General features: G+C 38.7%; 1 protein-coding gene across 2 annotated transcripts in view; it reads left to right on the top strand.

Moving 5' to 3' along the window:
• Positions 1 to 25473, top strand: part of LOC117369098 (IgGFc-binding protein-like) — a 146448-nt gene that overhangs the window by 93681 nt on the left and 27294 nt on the right. For both annotated transcript variants that reach the window (XM_033963095.1, XM_033963094.1), the window contains exons 16-18: positions 10761 to 11359; positions 13253 to 13817; positions 21079 to 21674. In XM_033963095.1, the coding sequence (XP_033818986.1) occupies positions 10761 to 11359; positions 13253 to 13817; positions 21079 to 21674 (1760 nt within the window). The remainder of the gene's footprint in view (positions 1 to 10760; positions 11360 to 13252; positions 13818 to 21078; positions 21675 to 25473) is intronic.

The following is a 25473-nucleotide window of genomic DNA, read 5'->3' on the forward strand; positions in this document are numbered from 1 at the left end:
CACTTATATCATGTCAATAGCAGGCATAAATGCTCCTTTAGTATGTATCAAAAAGTATACAAGCTGAATATCCAAAAAAAAAATCAAAAAAATGACCAACAAATATTCAGAATAAAGCTGCTAATAGTGGAAGGAAACAGGCTGAAAGGCAAGTAACTAACATGGAGAAAAAGACCTCAGTGTTTCAAGGAAACAACCAAGAAACTATATGTTCAGTTATAAACTGCCATACAAAACACATCCCAGGTCAAAAAACTCCATGGAAAAGATTCATAAAGATACAGTTTAAAATACACAAGTTAAACTGCAAAAAAAAACAGCAAAAAACTGTAAAAACTTGCACTTATCTTCCATTCATCTCCCACAAGCAGTGGAAATAAATATCCGTTGCTCCAATACGGAACCAGACACACTTTTCAAAGAATGAACTCAGTATTCCCGACAGGCCCTGTTTCGCCAAGTGGCTGCGTCAGGGGAATATCTTTAGAAAGAGAGCAACTGTTTCAAAAAATCTTCCACGGGAAAATGGCCCTGTTTCGCCAAGTGGCTGCGTCAGGGGAATATCTTTAGAAAGAGAGCAACTGTTTCAAAAAATCTTCCACGGGAAAATGGCCCTGTTTCGCCAAGTGGCTGCGTCAGGGGAATATCTTTAGAAAGAGAGCAACTGTTTCAAAAAATCTTCCACGGGAAAATGGCCTTTTTCCCGTGGAAGATTTTTTTGAAACAGTTGCTCTCTTTCTAAAGATATTCCCCTGACGCAGCCACTTGGCGAAACAGGGCCTGTCGGGAATACTGAGTTCATTCTTTGAAAAGTGTGTCTGGTTCCGTATTGGAGCAACGGATATTTATTTCCACTGCTTGTGGGAGATGAATGGAAGATAAGTGCAAGTTTTTACAGTTTTTTGCTGTTTTCTTTGCAGTTTAACTTGTGTATTTTAAACTGTATCTTTATGAATCTTTTCCATGGAGTTTTTTGACCTGGGATGTGTTTTGTATGGCAGTTTATAACTGAACATATAGTTTCTTGGTTGTTTCCTTGAAACACTGAGGTCTTTTTCTCCATGTTAGTTACTTGCCTTTCAGCCTGTTTCCTTTCACTATTAGCAGCTTTATTCTGAATATTTGTTGGTTACTTTAGTATGTATAACATAGAGTTTTCTATAAGGGATGTGTGCAAATGTTAGATAGCCCATGCTCCACCCAAGCGCTTTCCCTGTAAATGCTAAGTGAGTTGCATGACAGTTATAGAACACCCATTAATACTCAACTCACACTTGTATGTGTAACTTTAACAATCACATGTGGAAATGGAAGTATTCTATAACTTGCACACACAAATTGGTGACTAACTTTACACAACCTTCTATAGAATGATGGAGCTAGAGGGTTCCTATGCAGTGCCTATTTGATAAAGAAAGGTGTCTATTTCCTTTATAGAATACCAGTATCTCATATACGTCAGTCATAGAGCTGGTATAAGGCTTGCGCCTAAATGCTGGAGATATATGTGCTATTTACAGTATTCTATGTTACACATGTAAGTATGAGTTCTTCCCATGTTATGCAAAGACTCCACTTATGTGTAAGTCCATCTATTGAATACATACTATGTAAGATATATGCATATTTACAAAATAGTGCTTACATGGAATTTTGGCATTTGTGTATATATGTACACATGTGAGTATATGCTATTATTCTAATCATTTGCATAATTTATTTAATTTATTTTCTATCCCATTTTCCCCAAAGAGCTCAGTAGAATGCCGATTATCCGAATACTGATTATCTGGATTGCTTTGGGGGTCTCAGTTTATATTTGAGTTCCCCCCGAAGTACCATTCCTATCACCTTCCCTCTCTGCTTCTGCCACCACTGCCATCAGCCCAACCCCTCCCCCCCAAATAAAAACTAGGAGACTTTTACCCACTGTCAACACCCCCCCCTACAAAAGAAGAGAGCATTCCCCCTCCCTCCCCGAACAGACACCATCAAGTTTCAAGTTTTAGCGAGTTTAACAATTTAAAATAGGGGAATCAAATAAAAATTACCAATAACAATATACTTATTCCCACTAGCACCTGCCCATGCTTTTTCAGCAATGAAAATAGCTTCCAAGACTTCCAGTCTTGTGAGGCTATAATTGCCACTGGAAGTCTTGGCAGCTATTTTCGTCACTGAAAAAGCATGGGTAGGAGTGAGTGGGAATAAGTATATTGTTATTGGTGTTTTTTATTTGATTCCCTTATTTTAAATTGTTAAACTCACTTAGAAAATTAATAAGCGATTGCATCAAATTATAATAAAAACTTGAAACTTGATGGTGTCTGTTCAGGGAGGGAGGGGGAATGCTCTCTTTTTTGTAGGGGGGGTGTTGACAGTGGGTGAAAGTCTCCTAGTGGGAATCGCCCTAGCGCGCTGCTAGAATACCCAGGGAAACAAGATAGACCTAGGGTCATTCCACTGAGCCCAGGAGGGGAAACGCTGCCTTTTCTTGTTGGGGAGAGGTGCTGACAGCATTTATTAATAGCTATTATTAAAAACAAAACAAAAAAATAATGTCCAATAATCCAGATATTTGATTATCTGCTCTCTGCCGAGGTTAGTCCGGATAATTAGCATTCTATAGTATTTGGTGGAATTATCCCATATTGGTTTTAAGGGTAATCTCATAGGCAACTTCCTTCCCATTTTCAGAGCTGACGGAATGATTAGTACCACCCAAACAATCTATCTGAAGTTATAGGTAGGAGACATGTTGGTAGGGCAATGGCTGATAGAACATGGAAAATGTGGAGGAATTTCAATTGGATCTTGTTGCAGTACTGAAACCTATGCACTAATTATACTAAAGTCAAATTGGCCAAATTAAAAAAAAAAAAAAGATATTCTTAGAATCCATTTAAAAATTTAAATTTCCTTAGCACCTACCCCGACCAGTCCAGAACATGTGGGTTATGTCTATATACCAGTGGATGGATACAATCTAGTTCTATGTGCTAATTTTCCAACTGTTTTTTGCTATTTATATATTTTTATTTTATTTTTTTAATCCTAATTTAATTTTCTCTGAAAATTTATCGAGATGTTCATATCTTGTCTATATTTCTGTCTTTATATTTATATCGTTTACTATTCATTAATTGTTTTCTCAGGTACTTTAGCTAGATTGTGAGCCTTTCGGGACCGTTAGGGAAATTCAAAGTACCTATTTTATTTTATTTTATTACTGTATCTTTAATTGTATCTTCATTGTAAACCGCTTTAAACCTCACGGTATAGCGGTATATAAGAAATCAAATCAAATACTATTTGCAGCCATGGAATTATTCAATATTCTTTGTCTCCAGTGGACAGTGGATGGACTGTGCAGCTTCTGGTGCTCATCTGAGGCTGCTCCTAACCCAGTTTATTAGCTGTTTGTCAATAGAGCAGGAGGATACCTCCTGGGAAGTTTATGCTCCTTTTAACATTAAGAAGAAGATTTGTATGGAGTTGGGGCCACACTAAGTGGTTCTAAATTCTTCCCCCCCCCCCCACTTCTCCCCATCTTCTACAAGGATGAGTTGAAGTTCTTTCTTGCTTGGTTCAGTAAGTCAGTTGATCTCTAGTTGGGGGTTTAAGACTACGTAGTTATCATATTGTACCTGCAGTTGAATTAACTGTTGTTCTCTCTCTCTCTCTCTCTCTCTCTCTGTTTGTGGTTGTTATTTAACAATGATTGCAGTTCCATCACAACATATGTATACTGCATATAAGTGCTGATTCCTAAAAGTCCTTTTATAATTATTTTTCACATTGAAATCCATAGAATCATGTACAATATCGGCTGATGTGTAATCGATTAATATCTTTTTATCATCGAATTACTTTCTGGTCACGTTTGTCATAATTCACTGACACCAGTATTTGCTGCCCAATTATTTTATATGATTCATGTAATATTGTGTATTGATGAGTTTAATTGAGCGGTAAGAATAATGTTTTTTTTTTTTTAATCAATTCAAATTTCATTTAGTATGGAATTTGCTTTATTGAAAGTAAATTGGTTTACTTAAGAATAAATGAAGTAGCAGGGAGCCAGGAGAAGTCGAGAGGCAGCAGGAGAGAGCAGTAAAACAGCGAACAACAACAGGGAATCGAAGCAGGGCAGGAGGAGAAGGCAGACGAGAGGGGTAGCTGCGAGAGGTAGCTCTGCCCACCCCTCTGATGTCGGCGCTTGGATCCGGAGTCCCCCTTAAAAGGGGAGGGGCCAATGGCAGAACACCGCACCAGCTCGAAATAGCAGGGAGCCAGGAGGAGTCAGGAGGCAGCAGGAGAGAACAGTAAAACAGCGAACAATAACAAGGAATCGGAGCAGGGCAGGAGGAGAAGGCAGGCAAGAGGAGCAGCGGCGAGAGGTAGCTCCCCCCACCCCTCTGACATCGGCGCTCTGATCCGGAGCTCCCCCTTAAAAGGAGAGGGGCCAACGGCATGCAGCTGTTTGGCGCGCGTCGTAGGTGAGCGTTAAAGGCACTTGCCTTAGTGAGAGCGCCTTTGCAAAGGGCCTTAAGAAGGGCAACCACAGCAGCCACACCAGTAAGCAGAACAGAGGCAGACACCAGCAACTGCACCAGCAAGCAGGGAGAAGCCACTTCAGACGGAACAGCAAGCGGACAGCAATGGAAGCAGCATGTTGAGCTACCCAGTTTTCTGCACCGTTTGCCATATGTATGACTACCTCCCCTCTGTGAGGTAGTCATATGTATGCACTCGATGTGGGGAACTGGAGCACCTGAAGAAACAAGTTAGACTCCTGGAAGGCAGAATACTGGAACTAGAGGCACTTCGAGCAGTGAGGCAGACAACTTCAAGACGGAGGAAACCACTGAGGATGAAGTCTGGGAGTTAGAGAAGTTCATCGAGGAGGCATACAGAGAGGCCATGGAAAATCACCAACAACAGTGGAACTGCCGAGACACACACACAGTGAGTGAGGACCACCTGGAGGACAACCACCAATTTAGAAGAAGTATGCAGGCAGATTGATAGGCTGAAGAGCAACAAATCCCCGGGACTGGATGACATCCATCCGAGGGTCATTAAGGAACTGAAAGGGACTATAGATGAACTGTTTCAACTAATAGCCAATCTGTTGATCAAATAGGGAAAGATTCCGGAAGACTGGAAGGTGGCGAATGTTACGCCGATCTTCAAAAAAGGTTCGAGGGGAGATCTGGGAAACTACAGACCGGTGAGTCTGACCTTGGTACTGGGAAAGATGGTAGAGGTTCTAATAAAAGACCACATCATTGATCACCTTGACGGATATAATCTGATGAGGACCAGTCAGCACAGCTTCAGCAAAGGATGATCTTGCTTGACGAACTTGCTGCAGTTCTTCGAGGGAGTAAACTAGCAGATAGACAAGTGTAACCCGGTTGACATTGTATATCTGGATTTTCAGAAGGCGTTCGACAAGGTTCTGCATGAATGACTACTTCAGAAAATTGGGAGCTATGGAATAGAGGGTGAAATACTCATGTGGATTAAAAACTGGCTAACGGATAGGAAACAGAGAGTGGAGGTAAATGGACAATTCTCAGATTGGAAGAACGTCACCAGTGGGGTGCCACAGGGCTCAGTGCTTGGACTCGTGCTCTTCAACATATTCATAAAGGATCTGGAAATGGGTACGATGAGTGAGTTGATTAAATTTGCGGATGATACAATGTCTGGGGCAGTACTTGGAGAGACCCCCCAGGAAAGAGACTTGGGAGTACTGGTTGACAAGTTGATGAAGCCGTCCGCAAAATGTGCGACGGCGGCAAAAAGGGCAAACAGAATGCTAGGAATGGTTAAGAAGGGGATCACGAACAGTTCGGAGAAGGTTATCATGCCGCTGTACCGGGCCATGGTATGCCCTCACCTGGAATACTGCGTCTAGCACTGGTCGCCGTACATGAAGAAGGACACGATACTACTTGAAATGGTCCAGAAAAGAGGAGCTAAAATGGTTAAGGGATTGGAGGAGTTGCCGTACAGTGAGAGATTAGAGATGCTGGGCCTATTCTCCCTTGAAAAGAGGAGACTGAGAGGGGATATGATCAAAACATTCAAGATAATGAAGGGAATAGACTTAGTAGATAAAGACAGGTTGTTCACCCTCTCCAAGGTAGAGAGAACGAGAGGGCACTCTCTAAAGTTAAAAGGGTATAGATTCCGTACAAAGGTATGGAAGTTCTTCTTTCCCCAGAGTGTAGTAGAGAACTGGAATGCTCTTCCGGAATATGTTATATAGGGGAAAACACACTCCAGGGATTCAAGACAAGGTTGGACATATTCCTGCTGAACCAGAATGAACAAAGGTAGGGCTGGTCTCGGTTAGGGCACTGGTCTTTGACCTGGGGGCCACCGCGTAAGCCGACTGCTGGGCCCGATGGACCACTGGTCTGACCCAACAGCAGCAATTCTTATATTCTTATGTTCCTGTCTGATCGGCACCACAGTAAGCACGCTGATCTTTCTATGTTTGATCGTTACAACTGCAAGTACGTTGATTTTTGTTTAATGCATTTCACCATACTCATCATTGATTACAGGATTCGAGAGTTCCGTGTAGTTCAAGTATTGTTCTTATGCGAGTATTTAGATAATTTATTTCAGCAATCTAATACTGAAGTTGATAGTATTAATGTTTTTAGAATATCTTTTACCACACGAAACCGGCAAAGATTTGTATTAATGCCAATCATATTTTGTATCATTCAATTTTCCTTTTTATATGTTATCATTTAATTATTTGTTTGTTTGTTTTTTTAAATCTCCTATTTTTTTACATAAACTTCATAATAATTGAATGAGGTGTTTCAGTCATAGTAGACAACATCAGTGAAGTAATTGATTATTATGGAAAAGATATGTTTGATCATTGTAATTGATGGGTCAAATACATACTATGTATTTGACTTCACATAACAATAGATTACTTTTCATCATGTCGGGAGTTGCCATACAACTTATTTTGAAAAATTTGAAAAATTGGGACAGGTTATACTATAGTTTTTGGTGGGAATCCTTGTGCCAAACATAAATTTGAACATATGAGTGCAATACAACTGGGACATTATAAGAAATTCAAGGAGGTTTGGGACTCATTGACAAAATTTAGCCCTTTGATTATACACGTCCAGGATGAGTGGGTGGGAGGGGGGATATGCCTTTAATTTATTATTTGATTGCAATTTTATTTGTCTTTATCATTTGTATTATTCTTGATTGTCTTTATGCTGTATGAAAGGGTGGGTGGGAGAGAGGGAAGGGATATGTACTGATTATATCAATTGATGGAATTAAGTGCTGTTTATTTTGTACATTGTTAGATAATATGTTGCACTTGATGTTGGTTTTTAAAATGAATAAAAAAATGGAAAAAAGACTCGCATATTTTTAAATTATGTATTATTTTGTCTTTTTAACATATATTTTGAATTTTTATTGATATCCGTTCTATCTTTTGTCCAATACACCAGTGGATTTTTTTGTTTAATTTTATAGTACATGTCCTTACTCTATTTATATTACATGTCCTTCTATGTCCGTATCACACTCATTTATGTTTACAGAGGCAGTTAATGTTCTCTTATACATTGTTTCCACATTATTTTGACAAACGTGGATTGTTATGACATTTATTTGTTTATGTTATTATTGTATACATTTAATAACTTCTGTGTGTCATTTTCTATATGTTCTATATGTTGTAGGCTCCTGAGGCAGGCCATATCGGCTGAAACACGTGTGTGTAGAGCCACCGCACAGACTTTTATGATTGATAAATAAAGTGCGCACCAACATTACTTTGTAACTTCACTGTGGTTTGTTTCTGTCTACTTGGATTGTGGAGATCTCTCTCCTGTTTTTTTGGACCTGCATTGAAACAGTGCCACTCTACATTGTAGCATCGGCGCTTAACCCTTTCAGGACCATAAGGATCGTAGGCCAATTTTTGTGGTTTTGACGACATTTTTATGGTAAAAAGGGCTTGCAGATGCCAAAAAATTGATTTTTTTTGTGAAATATCATTATTTTTATTTAAAAAATCAAACTTCTGGCTTATGGACAGTGTGGCAAGTGAATCTTCTCGTCAATCTGGCAACGACGCTAATGAATGAATGTCGGAACCAGTTTGTTTACATAAAGGCAGTATCCTATGGAATCCGTACATATCAAATTTAGAACTGTAGACTATCCCAATCAAAATTTATAGGATTTTAAAGTTATGGGACAAATATGTCCCTTGGTCCTGAAAGGGTTAACATCTCAGCATCGACCATCTCCATTGCAGCATCAATGCTCTGCGATGCAGCATTGGTGCTCTGCATCAAAGCATCGGCGTTCTACATCGCAGCAGTACCAAATATCGATATCGCATGCTTCCAGATCCAAGAGATCATTGCGTCGCTCGTCATCATCAATGGATCGGTACCAATGTCGTCGAAGAAGCTCTTTTCATTGCTTTCACACTCATTGGCCTATTCATCCTAGAAAATATTTGTCCTACAGAGAATCTCCTGGGGTACAAGATGTCGATTCTGACCTGTCTCAACATAATACTGATACTGAGTGTGAGCCTACTATGAGTTCACAAGTAACAAAAGTTGTACAGTCATCTTTTTTTTAGTTGTATTTACTGAGCAGACTGAAACCACTGGTGACATAAAGTGATTTTCTTACTGTCCTACAAAATTTAGTGCTCTTTAAGATGGATTATTGTAATACCTTATATTTAGGTATTATGAAATGTATGTAGATTGAAGGCATTGCAATTGATTCAGAATGTAGTAGCAAGAGTGTTGATGGGTGTGAGTCATTCAGCACATATGATGCCAATTTTGAAGCAGTTACACTTGCTGCCAATAGGTTTTCGGGTACAATACAATACATCAGATTCTGTATGATCAGGCACCATGGTATTTGCAGTAGGCTTTGAAGACGCATGTGCCTACTAGGGGCTTAAGATCTGAAACAGCAATGCGTATGGTGGTTGGTTATACAAGCTCATTGGCACTTTCCATAGTAGGTGTGAGCTTATGGAATACATTACCAGGTAGTTTTTACTTGGGTAAGAATGCAGATCAGTTTCATTATTTGCTTAAAATTTGGTTATTTGTGCATTTTTCTGATGAAGAGGTGTAATTGTTAACCACTGTGAAGGGATGAGGCTGTTTTATATGTGTAGTGTTTTGTAATGAAATTATGTACATATGTTGGTTTGTAATCTGCCTAGGTTTAGGCAGAAAAGAAATTTTTTAAGTAAATAAATAAATAATCCACATGTTTTGGCCTGGTCTGGTAGGACTACAAGAAAGAAAATTATCAGATAAAACATAATTTTTCCATTTTGGAACTCATTTACATTTCAATATTCATATGGAATCTAGACCCAATGTTAATTGCATAAGTGGTGTGTTCTTTTATTAATACAGTGTCACAACATAAAATACATAAAGTATCCATACCTAGGTCATATAGAGCCTGCTATTTAGCCAGCGGCAATCAGCATTTTGCTGACCGCTGCTAGCTTTCAACACAGAAATTCAATCCCGGGCCATATCTGGGCATTGGCAATGAATTTGCAAGTTTCCAGATCTGGCCACTTAACCGGCTATAGGTTACCACAGGGCTGCCCAAGTCCGGTCCTCGAGATCTACTGGCAGGCCAGATTTTCAGGATATCCACAATGAATATACATGAGAGAGATTTGCCTGCACTGCCTTCTTGGTATGCGAATCTCTCTCGTGCATGTTCTTTGTGGATATCCTGAAAACCTGGCCTGCCAGTAGATTTCGAGGACCAGACTTGGGCAGCCCTGGGTTACCACATAAAGATAGGACTGACTTTTGTGCAGACCTATTTATGCAGTTAATCTGGCTAGTTAAGTTCTAAATATTAGCACTTAACTGGCCAAGTGCCGAAAATCGCCTGTTTTAAGTTCAGCATTAACCAGTTATTTTCAGTGCCATTAACCCAGTGGTTCCCAACCCTGTCCTGGAGGAACACCAGGCCAATTAGGTTTTCAGGCTAGCCCTAATGAATATGCATGAAGCAAATTTGCATGCCTATCACTTCCATCATAGGCAAATCTCTCTCATGCATATTCATTAGGGCTAGCCTGAAAACCCGATTGGCCTGGTGTTCCTCCAGGACAGGGTTGGGAATCACTGCATTAACCAGTTAAATGCCACTGAAAATTAGTGATTAGCCCTGAACAGGTGATTTAACCGGCCAGAAGCCATTTCTGATCACTTACTTTCATTTTATCTTACACTGTATTTGCTATTAATAAACTAAAATACACAGATATGGCCTTCAAAGGCTTCTATGTAGTATCTATGCAGTCACATCAGATGTTCTGAAAACCACTTCAGAAGTAGCTGAAACAGAATGATAAAGGGATAAAAGCCTGATGTTAATCTATGGCACCTTGGAATATGCAAAGGAAATGAGAATGTCATCTAATTTGCAGTCACACAGCTGATCTTTGATGAACAATTCCCAAAATTTACGCCAGCCATATGTCTCGACAGGAAGGCAGGATGTGCTTCAATTTCAGTTAGATAATATAGTGGAATCAGTGCAAACCTTTAATGTATCAGGGTCTCGGTGATTCCATTTGATCCCCCAAATTAGCATTTGAAGCTTGCTAATGGTATCTTCCATACAGTGTTACAAGGAAAATATAAAGTATGTGAAACCATTTTGCATTATCTTCTGTCCAGCTTTTCCCTGTCCTAGGATGAGCTATTATGTGGCCTGTGGAACTGCCTGTCCCATGACTTGCTCAGACAGAACTGCCACAGAAAGATGCAAACTTCCCTGTGTGGAGACCTGCCAGTGTAATGATAGATATGTCCTAAGTGATGGAAAATGTGTCCCTATTGGAAATTGTGGCTGTGATTACGGTGGTATTCATTACAAACCTGGTCAAGAATTCTGGTCAGATACAAACTGCAAGATACACTGCACATGTGATCCAAGGCTAGCCATTGTGATTTGTCGCAATACCAGATGCAAAGACAACGAGAGATGTGCTTTGGTGAATGGTGTGAGAGGCTGCTACCCAATCACTTATTCTTCTTGTGTTTCTTCTGGAGACCCTCATTACATGACCTTTGATGGGCTGAGATACAATTTTCAGGGTACATGCATCTACCAGCTAGTTGGCATATGTTCTAAAGACTCAACACTTACCCCCTTCACTATTAATGTGCAGAACAGCAACCAGGGTAACACAGCTGTCTCCTTCATTAAACTGGTGATACTGGAAGTCTACAGTCTGACACTTACCGTCAGCGGGGATTATCCTCTCCAGATCCAGGTACAAATCTTGTCATGTGAGATGATAGAATATTATAAAGTCTAGAGTCTGTTATTTCCCCAGTAAAATGTCAAACTCTTTTTGTCTTTATCCCTCCATGTACTCTTTCAATCTCCAATTCCTCCCTTTTGGAATTTGCTGTATTATGTATTAAACATCCCCACCCTACCCAATTAATACTAATAAATTTAAGGGAAACAAACTCTACTACTTCGTACAATATTTTGTTAATGGTTTCCATACATCCTGAAATTTCTTGAAATAACACTTTTGTAATGCAATAAATCTTTCCATTTTATAGATATGGCATAGAGAGTTCCACCAAAAGTTGTAATTCAATTTTCTCCAATCCTTCCAATTATATGTGATTTGCTGAATGGCAACACCAGTCATTATGAGTAATAATTTATTGTTATTCATAGAAATCTGACTTTTTGCTCTCATTTCCATGCCAAATATCACAGTATCATAAGATAATGCCACCGGATTATCTAACAAATTATTAATTTGGTCCCAAATTGATTTCCAAAAATTCATAATAAATGGGCAATGAAACAATAAATGATCTAAAGTTCCTGCTTCCAAATGACAATGCCAACATCTATTAGACAAAGAACTATCTAATTTTTGTAACCTAACAGGGGTCCACAACACTCTATGCAACAGAAAAAAACCAAGTTTGTCTCATAGATGCTGACACCGTACATTTCATCCTCCGAGACCAAATTCGTGGCCATTGAGATGTAGTAATTTCATGCTTAATCTCAATGCTCCAAATTTTTATAGGTATCATCAAGCCTATATTTTGCGCCAAGGTATGTATTGGGTCCTCCCAGAACTCATGGAAAAACTCCCTGACTCGTTGTGGTTAGAATGGCAACTCATGTCTCCATTGCGTCTGTGCCATGTACTCAGTATCAAAATGCCTAGCTACAGTAAAGATAATAGCATACTAGTAGATACATGGAAAACATTGCGATATGTAAGCAACTTAACAACTATTCCAATTTCTAAATCTACAAAACAGTCTATATGGGTAAACTCCAAGATTCAAATTGGCGGAGAGAGACTAGTCTGGAAGCACTGGATGGTAGCAGGAATACGAATATTGGATGATGTTGTTTCTAATGGTACTATGCTTGAATTTTCACAGTTGCAACATAAATTTGGTCTTAAAAACTCAGAAAATTTTAGATGGTTGCAATTGAAGCATGCCATTCAGGCGGGGTTCCCTGATTGGAAAAACCTTAATAATCATTATAGTATGGAGTTTCTATGTTTCCAGACAGACTTCTTGGGTCACCAGGCCGCCCAGTGGTACAAAGTGTTAAGTGGATTTAATAAAAAGAAAGTATAAACTGTTCTGCTTTTTTCAAAAACTTTCTTACAACTTGCTATGAAGCAGTGGATGTTAGGGGGAGCTTTTACAAGAAACTAGTTTTCTGTATTTAATTTTTGATCTCATTGTATGCTCTTTAAATGTTATTGCACATTGGGAGTGTTTTGGCACTGCTTAAAGAAAAATAAAAAATATTTTTAAGCTGCATTTTTGAGCACTTATTATTTTTCACTATGTGCACGAGGTCCGAGGATATTTCACACTTGATTTCCCCATTGGGTGACAATGGCTCACGACTCTTATTACAGGCTTGTCCTGACTGGAGAGGAATGAATACTGAGGACCTACATTAATATTACATTATATTATAGAATTTTTGTCTAATTTGGCTCTCTTGACTTCCCAGTGGCAAATTGTATTCTGTTTAGTACCTCATTTTTTCCTGTTATTCCATGGCACTGGAAGCTAAAAGCTGTGCCCTTTCACTTATTACTTTGTATGTTTTTATTTATTTATTTATTGCTGTCTTTGTATATTTTTTTTCTTTGTTTTAGATAAATGGCATCTTTGTGGCCTTGCCATTCTACTTCCAAACCAATAAAATCAGGGCATTTATTAGTGGCCGGAATGTTGTGATTAAAAGTGATTTTGGGCTCACTTTAATTTTTAGTCAGAAGACTATGGTGAGAGTAACACTGCCAAACACCTATGAGAATGCAATATGTGGTCTCTGTGGCAATTACAATCAGAAGAGTACTGATGACATGACCATGAAGAATGGAAACCCTGCACCCGATGCTATTCAATTTGGAGACAGCTGGAAAGTTGGGGAGATACACATATGTGATGGAGATTGCACTGGATACTGTCCTAAATGCAGTGAGGTGCAGGAGATCTACACTTCTGAGCAGTACTGTGGCTTCCTCATCAAGGCAGAATGGCCCTTCAGTCAATGCCATGCTATCATTGATCCAATACCCTTTTTCAATAACTGTGTCTTTGACGTGTGTTATTATGAAGGGCACTATTATGCTCTTTGTGAAGCCTTAAGTGACTACGTGTCTGCATGTCAAGCCAAAGGTGTCCAAATCCAGGAATGGAGAACATCCTTATTTTGCCGTAAGTTTTGCATTTGGCTTCTAGCCTGTTTTAATATATTTAGTTCAATCTGTTTTATTTCTTTTTGGTTCAAAACATATAAACAAAACAATAGAATAATTAACCAACAATCTTGCAGAAAATAGTTGTACAATGTAAGTAATGCGATACACAATTAACTCCAGCTTTTAAAATAACATATGTAGTTAATATGATGTGTCTATTAGTTGATCAGTTATAAGAGAAAAGTTATTTTTTAAAGTGGTTAATCAATCATGAGAAAACTCATAATATTCCATAGCTCCTGACCATACTTTGTTAAATGGTGGTAGTGTGTTTGTTTTTTCTGATACCATTTTCTCAAATTTAGCATATAGACAAACAATATTCCACCAAGCATTGTGGTTTAGAGATGCAAAGTCTTTCCAGAAAGACAAGATATTTTTCAGTGCAATGTAAAATAAACATTTAAGTAATTTTGATTCATATATATCTAAGTTAGACTTAATAGCTGCATCTCCAAAAATTATTGCTATGATAATGAATCCCTGATGGGTAGTATCTTGCAAATAGTATTCCAGACTTCAGACCAGTAGAGTTGTAAATAAGGACAATGATATAACATGTGGTCTAGAGTGCCAATGTCTTTATGGCAAGACCAACAGACATTGGTATTGGAAGTGTTTACTTTTGAAAGTTTATATGGTGTCCAGTATGCCCTATGGTACAAAAAAAGAACCGTTTGCATGATAGCCGATGATTTCAGGGCTTTGAATGATGATGTCCAAATATCTTGCCAAATTTGTAAAGTATATGAACTTGATGTATCTTGCATCCAGATGTCATATAATGCCGTAGGTGCAGAAAATTTCTCTTTATGTAATATCTTATTCCACGCTGACGCTTCACCCATCTTGGATCTTAAAGAACTAGACCATTGTATGATGGAGGGTGTTTCCATTGAGGGAGGAGATTTTTTTAAATATAAGAAACAACGCAATGGCTGAGTTGCAGCCATCTATAAGCTTGAGTAGCAGGAAGGTCAAAGATAGATGTCAGTGTAGAATAATCCAACAATTTATTTTCACTCAGTAGTTGGTCTAGAGACCAAATTCCATTTCTTTCTCCAAGATTTCTATTCCATATATTGACCTTGTATGTATTTTTAATTTTGAGTTCCATTGTATATTGGCAAGTTTGTCAATTTCTATTAAAGCAGCTTTGGTCGACTTTAGTGTATCATCATCTTCAGTAGCCATAAAAAGATAGATCTTTTAGATAAGATTTATCAAAAAGCATGTATTCTAGCTTCAGCCAAGTAGGTAGACAATGCGGAGATGATTCTAGTAGCCACAGTGAGCCTTGTCTACAAAGAAAGGCTATGTGATAGTCATACTGTACAGTATATACTTGGAAAGTTCATCTCTCCATTTTCTTTGGAGCATTTCAGCTTCTTCAACGAAATGTGGGAAACCTTGTTGTTCCAGAGAAATTTGACCATCAATGATTCAAACTTATTGTAAATAAAGATAGGAAATAGAAATGATAGTATGTAATTAACTTTTGGTATCAGTATCATCTTTAAGGAGTCTAAACGTCCCCAGCATGAGAGTTTCAAAGGAGACCATTTTGTTGTGATGGATTTGATTGCCTGAATAATATACTCTATATTGTAGTCTCTTATTTCTTGACTTGTGGTACCAAAGTAGACACCCAGGTATTTCAGCCTGTTTGATGAGTATTTTAGAAAAACCAGATCCTCATTTATTCGACCCTTTTCTTCATGGTCTTCCACACAATGAAATAACTGAAGAAGATGAGATTCTTTCCACTCCACTTCAACAATCGCATATTGAGGCCAAAGGTAAATCACCATGGCCCAAGGTAAATCACCTGGCCCAGATGGCCTTACCATCGAGTTTTACTTAGAATTCCAATCTGTTCTACTTCCTATCCTTTTATGTTGCTTCAAGCATCTCATTGAGGAGGGAACTACACGTGGCACCTTCATTGAAGCAATAATCATAGTTCTATTGAAGCCAGAAAAAGATCCCTTAAAGGTCCAAAATTATCGGCCACTATCTTCGATAAATGTAGACACCAAAATCTATGCTAAATTACTGGCTTTATGACTTCAGATCGCATTACCCAAAATTAATATCAGCACAAAAAAGTGTAATCCTAAGGATACTGCAGTTGCTAATATGTCTAATATACAATACAATATATAGTTGGCTAACTTTTAATCCTCGGGGAGAATGTTTGGCCTTGAAAAGATAGGAACCTATCCAAAATACTATAATCAGTATGAGCTCTCGGAGTGTAAACGAGGGATTTTGAGCTCAGGCAGCAACTGATAGGTGACCAGCACCAGACATAAGTCTAAATGAGAACTGCCTCATACATCATTTAGTCCTGATAAGGGCAAAGCGTGCAATTAAAATTCAGAATAAATCAAGGTCGAACAGTCACACCGGGGAGAAAAAAGAATAAATAAATATAATATAAACCAGAGGTCTCAAAGTCCCTCCTTGAGGGCCGCAATCCAGTCGGGTTTTCAGGATTTCCCCAATGAATATGCATGAGATCTATGTGCATGCACTGCTTTCATTGCATATTCATTGGGGAAATCCTAAAAACCTGACTGGATTGCAGCCCTCAAGGAGGGACTTTGAGATCCCTGATCTAAACTGAATAGTCTCCCAAGAATCCACCCTATCAATACTCAATAAGGAATGAAATATATGAAGTGTAAAGTGCTAATAACAATTTCAAGCTAATGAAACTAATAAGAATTTCAAGCTAAGGTGAAAGAACTCCTCAGAGTGCCCTTAAAGTTGCATCATATCACATAAATTAACTTTAAAGTGCATAAAGGTGTTTGAAAAATTTGCCTTTGTCATCCTTGCTTTTGCCTCTGTCTTCATTGGTGTCCCCTTCATTCTTACCCTTTTCCCTTTCCATCTTGCCTTCAATTTTGCTTTTGTCATCCTTACTATTGCCTCTGTATTTATCAGTATCCATGTGATTTCTCCCCTCTGTCCCCCTGTCCATACGATTTATTTTCCCCCCTGGCCCCAAGATGAAGTCACCATCTCTCCCTCTGTCTCCCATTCTGCCGACTTGATTTCTTACCTCAGATACCAAGCCTGTGTCTCTCGCTCTACCTCCCTCCCTCTGTCCCCTTCAGTATTCGCGCGATTTCTTACCTCCGAGTTACTTACCCAACTTAAGTGAGAGTGAGAGTGGGTCCCCTCCCCCGGCTCACCTAGTTTAAAGCCTTCCATAGTAAGTGAGCCAGGCGTCATCCCAGGATGTTCTTCCTTCTTCCGGTTAGGTGCAGCCCGTCTGGTCCCTGCAGTCCCTGTAGTGCATCTCCGTGGTCCAGGAAGCCGAAGTTCAACTCCTTGCACCATCCGCTAAGCCACACATTAGTCCTCTTGATCCGTTCTTCCCTGGCTCATCCTTTGTCTCTTATCGATAGGATGGAGGAGAAGACCACCTGCGCTTCCAGCTGCTTCAGTTTTTCTCCTAGGGTTTTAAAGTCTTCTTGTATCTTCTCCGGTGAGTTCCTGGCAGTGTCGTTTGTCCCGATGTGGATGAGAATCATTGGGTAGTGGTCTTGGGGCTTGATTATTTTTCCAATACAGTTTTTACAAAATTTCATTAATGGACTCTAGGTTGACCAGCTTATTAAAAATCACCTTTTAAATCCAAAGTGTTGCTGGGGGTGGGGATTCCACTGTCCGGTCAAGCTACAGCCAATCTTGACTGCCCCTCTGCCTGTGATTCTGCCGGGAGTCCCCACACTGATGTCTTCTCCTTTTCTGTCAGTCCACCCACACAGGAAGAAAAGGGCACATCATATTGGGCTGGACCTGGCAGATAAGGAGTGAAGACAAGAGCAGGGGACTTCCTGTAAACTTATAGCAGCTGTGGCAATCAAAAAAAGAGAAGGTCTGCTGTTAAGTAGTCCAGGATCCGTGGGATCCTGGAAAATTCTGCTTTTTCACCAGGATTCAATATTATTTAAAAGAGAATCCTAGAAATCCTTGTTTTATACTTAGTTCCACAGAAATCTTTGAATAAACCAGAAGCCTTCTTTTTGTCTAGAATTGTGGTAAAGCAAACCAGGAGAGAATTCTCCACAAGCCAAGTGAAGATGAACAAACCACAGTGGAGATTTAAAATGATGTTGGTGTGCAGTTTACTCAATAGTCAAGGGCATTACTTGATGTCATATAACTGGCTTTGTTTTATCATATCAGAATGTGGAAAGAGTTGTAGAATAGGAGTAAAGATCTAATTAACATGAAAAAAAACCCTCGGAAGTAAGGTACTCTTTTTCTTACCTGTTTAGCACACATGGACAAGTACTGCTGGTCATTCAAGAAAGAGAAGAATTAAAGCAACTTTTCCTTTCACATGCTCTCAACAAGAGCCATAACTAATACAGGCTGCCCTGGAAAGATGGTGCTCTGAATAACAAACTGTACGGCAACAAGAAGTTTAGTTCTTTGCCGGGGGTGGGGAGAACTTGTAAAACTATGATCAGGGAGTGTGGCAAGAGGATTGCTAGGGTAATGTAAGCCTAAAGGAGAGGGTACAAGAGAAAAGTCCTATACAGTATATGCTCGATTGTAATCAGTAGTGCAGGGACCATCTCCAAAAATCGAGGGTATCTAGTAACCTTTGTGTACGGGTAAAATTTACCCACATCCATTATACACCTATATGGGCTATTAAAATTTCACCCCAAAACAATTAAAAGATAAGGATGCAACTAAAATAATAAGAAAACAAAAAGAAAAGGCAAAACAAACAAACAAACAAAAAAGACAATAGTTCCCTCTGTTTTAGTGCTGATCTTTATTGGCTGCTAATCAGATTTCATTTGTTCACTGGTAGCAGGAGTGCGGGACACATATTTTACTGTTGTTTCTCCTGCTTATTCTTTTCTGCGAAGTCTGGTTTTCTCAGCCTTTTAAAAAATGTTTATTGAAACTTACTAATTATAGACACCAATAAAACGTTGCCATGTGAACATTACAATCCTGAAGCATGGACAAACAATTGTGTATTACAGTAGCAATAACTAATATTTCTTTCGAGCAGAGCTGGCAGATGCTGAGGTGCAGGAAGATCCCGCAAAGACAGCATCTGCTGGCTCTGTTCAAAATAAGTACATGACGTCGATGCTGGGTGGGGGTGGGGTGTCTTGTGTCGATGCTGGAGGGGCCCGTTGCCGGGGGGGGGGGGGGACCTGATGCTGATGCCGTTGCTGTAAAAAAAAAAGTTGAAAAACTGAGTCCTCTGCCCTCCTTCAGCGTGCCCCTCTGACAATTTTGGGCCTATTGGGCCTATTCTTTAATCCGGCCATGGACCCGCCCCTCTTACTGCGATTGGTCAGAATAATATATTGCTCAGAAGAGAAGTCAGCAAAGGCCCCAAGGCTGCCTAATGAAACTGAGACTAAACTAATGCTAGCAGCAGCTATATGACTAAGTTAAAATCACACTGAGCTGCCGCTGGTGGTCCGAGGGTGGGGAGAGAAGAAGAGGAGTCCCATTAGCGTATCGGTGGCAGAAGGCAGGAAGTATGTCAGCTGACACCGGCGCCTCTCTTCCTGCTCAGTGTGCTGCTTTTGAGATCGCATACAGACCGTGGGATGCAAAAATAGTACCTGGATGGCTGCATGCAGCCTGTAGGCCACGAGTTTGAGACCGCTGCACTAGATGAAAGGAAGGGATAAAGAAAATGAACACATGCTGGATGGGGGAAGAGAATAGAGTTATTGAGATACTGGAGAGGGTGAGGGAAAGAGGTGGCAAGCTGTAAATAGACACAGGGAAATTGAGGACTGGATAGTAATAAAGAATTTAATCTAGGTAGAGGCAGGAAATAAACTGAAGAAAGCGGCAAGGAAAAGGAGAGAAAAACAACAAAAAGGAAATCCTGGCAAGAGAGTTAAGAGAAAATGAGCAAAGCAGAAACCAGAGACTGGGACAATTGGCCAGGGGGAAGCAAAGGTAGAAAAAATAATGTTATTTTCCATTCAAGATAAAAGTAGTATGGTAGCTGTGTTAATAAATGTTAATAAATAAAAATAGTAAATTGAACTAATTTCAATACTTTTTTGACTTTCATTTTTTTTTTTTTCCCCTTGAAAATTTATTGAAAGTTTTACAAAATACAAGCTACATTTCTCAGATCAGAACAAGATAAATTAGGAAAAGGATTTTGGCCTTTGAAAACTAATTGAAAAATGTACCGTATTTTTCACTCCATAAGATACACATTTTCCCCCTCAAAAATGGGTGGAAAAAAAAGTGCGTCCTATGGAGTGAATAACCCCCCCCCCCCCATCCCTATTACCTTATTTAGATCCTGCAGCAGTCCTACCCTTCCCTCCGGCTGACTCCCGAACTAGCTAAGGCAGGCAGGCAGGCAGCACCCCCCCCTCCCCCCCCGAACTCCTCCCGTACCTTATTTTAGTTAGTCTGGCAGTTACTTAGTCTATACTGGGTGAGAAAGTCTTTGTTCTGCATTATATTACATTCCAATACAAACCCAATTGAACATAACACAATACAATGACAAATACAATACCAACATTTACATGTGTATTCACAGCCTAACTGTAGGCTCCTCCTTATAGAATTACCCCCTTGCCTCCAGATTCTGTATATGGAGTTTAAAGTTGAGCACACACATTGGTACACATAGCCAATGTGTGCGTATAACTTACTTGATTAATTGGTCTAATTGGCAGCTATAATTGACAATTAATACCTCCTAATTATGCTATTCAGAAAATTTGTCAGGACAAATTAATGCAGTACTGAAATTTATCTCTATTCCTATAACTAGTACCTTACCCTGTAACTCTCCTGGTAATGTCCAGCTTACCTCTTTTATAATCCACAAAGAACTGCAAGGTTAAGGCGGAATATAAGTCACTAATGTAATAATTGATGTTAACTGACACTAATTCAAAGTTACATGCACAACTCAGAAAGCACGGTTCTATAAAAAAGTATGTGCCAGTTGCAGTGTGTGAATTTGAAAAGGGGGCCTGGCCAGGGGCTAAGCATGCCTAACTATAGGCATATTTTATAAAATCAGGACCTTAGTGATTAATACTGTGATATCCATCTGAATTCAGAATTCTAACCATAGATAGAATATATAGAGAACGATACGTAGATCTATAGATAAAGATATAGATAAGTAGAAAACCATTCTACTTTTAACTTCCTCATCTATCTCTTTTCTTTCCCAGCGTATATGTGTCCAGAAAACAGTCATTACGAGCTTTGTGGAGATGGCTGTCCTGTCACCTGCTCTGGCCTCATGTCTCCAATGGGATGCAAGATTACATGTACAGAAGGATGTTATTGTGATAATGAATACATTCTAAGTGGAGATGAGTGTGTCCTCAGTAAAGACTGTGGCTGTGTGTACAAAGACATATACTACAAAAAAGGGGAGATGTTCTATCCTAGTGACTTGTGCCAACAGAAATGCAAGTGTGGAGAGAATGGAGTTGTTCAGTGTCAGGAATTTTCTTGTGGTCCAAATGAGGAATGCAAAGTGTTAAAAGGAGTAAATGGCTGCCATCCAGTCAGATATGACACATGTACAACCTTTGGAGACTCTCACTTTCTCTCATTTGATGGGGTCAGTTTTGACTTCCAGGGCAACTGCACTTACATTCTAGCTAAGGTCTGTGGTGGGGACCCAAGACTGGTGATGTTCTCCATCATGATAGAGAAGGAAAGCTTTATGCAGGTTAATGCTGCTCTGATCAGGACAGTTACGATATCTGTGTCTGGAAATATCATTATCATGGAAAAAGGGAAAAAATGGAAAATTAAGGTGAGGGAAAACATTATTTCACAAGTGTGGTGCTATTGCTTTTTTTTTAACGATTTGCATAAATTAGGGGCATAGCAAGATACCCAGTTTTGAGTGGGCTTGAGCCCCATCCAGCATCTACCCTCTCCCCAATGATCCAGCATCTCTTAACTTCACTCCCTACCCCCCACCCCCGGTTCCTTTTAAATCCTTCATTTCTGTGCCAGCTGCAAGCAATGACTAATACTGGGTGCTTGCACTGGCTCTGAACCTTCCCTCTGATACAACTTCTTGGTCATACAAACTTGACTTACTCTATTCTGTGTTTTACTTTTTGAAGCTTCTTGCTGACTCTGTCTCAGCTGTAGCTGAGTTGATGACAGTATTAATGTGAAGAGGTTCTGTATTCCTTTGAAACAGCTGGAACAAAGTAATACAGGAAATGTTCCAGTCAGGAACCTTCTGTGATTAGATTTCTGCAATGACAAGTTGAGACTGATGGGAACGCTATTGAGATAAATGAAAGATATACAGTATTTTTGCTATGTACATTGGATACAATGAATGACTGCAGTACGGGACATAGTTGACATATTAAAATAAATAACATAAACAGTTTTAGGGAGGTAGTGCAAGGAAGATTTTTGCTAGAGTGCAGTTTTGTTTTGTTTTTAAGACCAATGACAAAATAAGCTCTTTCATTGTCAAAAATTATGTGGAGAGTGGTTTTTTAATGAGGCTTTTTTTCACCATCATATTAAGTCATTAAGCATGATTTAGAGATATAAAGGGTCATTGGTGAAATATATGGTTGTGCTTCTCAACTTTTAGTATGTGGGAAAATGAGGCCAATGACAGATCAGGATGGGTTGCAGTTGATTTCAATGACAACTCCAGTATTAGAGAAGAGGGGCCAGTGCTAGACAGACTTTTAGGGCAAAATTCTGTAAAGGACGTCTGAAAATTAGGCACTGTTTAGGCATCCAGCGGAAAATGCTGAGCACGATTCTTTAATGCATAGACATACTATGGAGAATTGTGCTCAGCACTGCTCAGCAAGTCTAGATATGTCTAAATAGTTAGATGTCCTATACAAAGTCGCTTTTTAGGCGTCACAACGTCTATAACGTTATTGCGTCTCATTATTATGACATTATTAGAATGGCAATTTTTTGCTGTTTTTTATTAAAATTGCATGCAGTGAAATGCTGGTACCACTATTATATTTTGTTTATCTTTTAATCCTTTGGGGGGGTTTTTGGCTTCTATTACAGGTAGGAGAGTGGGATTCAAACCAACAATATCAGGGTGCTAAGGCTGTAGCTCTAACCATTGAACAAAACACACTCATATAGTAAGCCATGCCAATTCCAAAGCCAAGCTTATATCCTCTTGATTTACAAGCAGTCATTTCTCTAAGATAAATATCAAAAATGTATCTTCAACACTTGTCCAATTCCTCTTTTGGCCTCTATGTTCCTCAAAGTACATGAAAAAAATATATACATTGCATACTAAACCTTCTATTTGGACTGCTTGCAAAAGCAGGTCTACTTTTGAGCATGAGTTGGATGCTAGATAGGCTTCATTTAGGTGGATGTGATTTGCACATCACTTAGGCGTGCTTGAGGCATCCACATATATAAGCTTGGCTTTGGAAATGACATGTGGTTTACTATGAGTGTGTATGGTACAATGGTTAGAGCTACAGCCTTACCACCCTGGCATTGTTGGTCTGAATCCTACTCTGCTCCTTAATAATGTATTACTTAAGCAAAGCACATGAAATATATATATATATATATATATATATATATATATATATATATATATATATAGCATACTAAACTTCTATTTGGGGAGGGGGGGGTAAAGAGGACTCCAGGTTGATATTAAACTCAAAATATGTTTAATAATGCACTATTTAAGCAAAGCACATAAAAAATATATATATTTCATACTAAATCTCATTTCCAAAAGGTTAAGAAATGAAAGAGATACACTACTCACACAGTGGCTGTGCTTTAAAGAGAGCAAGTGGATGTCTGATGCACAATCTCAATCTTGACATCATTGTGACATCATCAATATGTACCTAGATGGCAGAATGCCACAAAAAAATAGGAATATGTGCTGGGGTATCTGACCATACTTGGGATTTGAACCTATGACCTTTAGAGGATGGAAGCGGTGCATTTAACCACTGAACCACAGATGCTCTCTTTTAGGTATGGGATCCTGCCATGTGAGATGATACCTTAGGAGATCATAAACCATCTCAGGGTAAAACAAGTTTCCCTCTGGACCTGGAACGCACAGAGTGGAAATGTAAATGACAAAGTCCACAATCCATACTCTCTTATGAGACCAAAAAGAAGCTGTTAAGGTACTAGGGGTGGTTGTGAGCCCATGCCCTGTGGAAGATGGTAGCAGTGCCTTTAACCACTGAGCCACAGGAGCTTTTCTTTAGGTAGGGGTTCCTATTATTTTTTAGTGGCAGTCTGCCATCTAGGTGCATATTGATGATGTCAACATTGTGTATCAGACACGTCCATTTGCTCTGAAGCATAGCAATTGTGTGAGAAGTGTATCTCTTTTTCTTTCCTTAATCTTTTGGAAATGAGGTTTAGTATGCAATATATTTTTTTTTCATGTGCTTTGCTTGCGTAATGCATTATTAAATATCTTTTATAAAAATAATACTTTATTTTTATATACTGCTTAACCAGCAGTTCATAGTGGTTTACACAGTAGGTACTCGGCATACAATATAATAATAACATCATAATTCTAAGTAACTAATATAAGCATTAAAACTAATGAATAAGGAAAACACAATATAAGCTAAAATAAGTATGGATAAAAAGATAAAAAGTACATTATAACTACATGATAATATGAAAATCAATAATGTATATTATATTGTTTAAATAAGTGGGTTTTAAGATCTTTTCGAAATTGATAGTAAGTAAGAAATGGAGAAACAAGAAGATTCAAACATGAATTCATTAATCCTGCTTGGAATGCTAAGGTCCTATCCCAAAATTTTTTGTAACGACATACATTTGCTGAAGGAAAATAAAACCAAGCAGATCTACGAATATTTTTCTTAGAAATTAAAAACTAAACTGAGAAACAAGGTAAGCAGGTGGTAAGCCAAATAAAACTTTAAAACAAATGCATCCAAATTTAAATAACACTCTAGCCTCAAACTGTAGCCAGTGAAGCTTTTGATAATATACACTGATATGATCGTGATTTTTTAGATTAAAAAATCAAATGAATAGCTGTATTTTGTATGATTTTTAGACAGCTAGTGGTTATTTTATACGATCCCAGATAAATAACATTACAATAATCCAATATTGAAAGGACTGAAGATTGAACCAGGATTTTAAATGATATAAAATCAAAATATTTCCTAAAAGTACGCAGCTTCCAGAGGACAACAAAACATCTCTTAACCAGAGAATCTGTATGGACCTTAAAAGATAAGGACCGATTTAAAATAACCCCTAAAATTTTCAGCATAGGAGATATCGAATAAGATTGACCATTTAAAAGTAAAGTTGTTTCAGTAATCTTTTCATTGGGACTAGCTAGAAAGAATTTTGATTTACCCGGATTTAATTTCAATCTAAATGTAGATGTCCAAGTTTCCACTTGTGTGTGAATAAAAGCTATATAATTTAACACTTCTGAAGTGAGTTTAGTTAAAGGGATGAGTATTGAAATGTCATCTGCGTAAATATAAAATTATACTTCTAAACTATGTAATAAATAACATAAATGTTTAGGTAAACATTAAATAAAGTTGGAG

This window comes from Geotrypetes seraphini, chromosome 11, assembly GCF_902459505.1.
Source record: "Geotrypetes seraphini chromosome 11, aGeoSer1.1, whole genome shotgun sequence".
Taxonomy (NCBI): domain Eukaryota; kingdom Metazoa; phylum Chordata; class Amphibia; order Gymnophiona; family Dermophiidae; genus Geotrypetes; species Geotrypetes seraphini.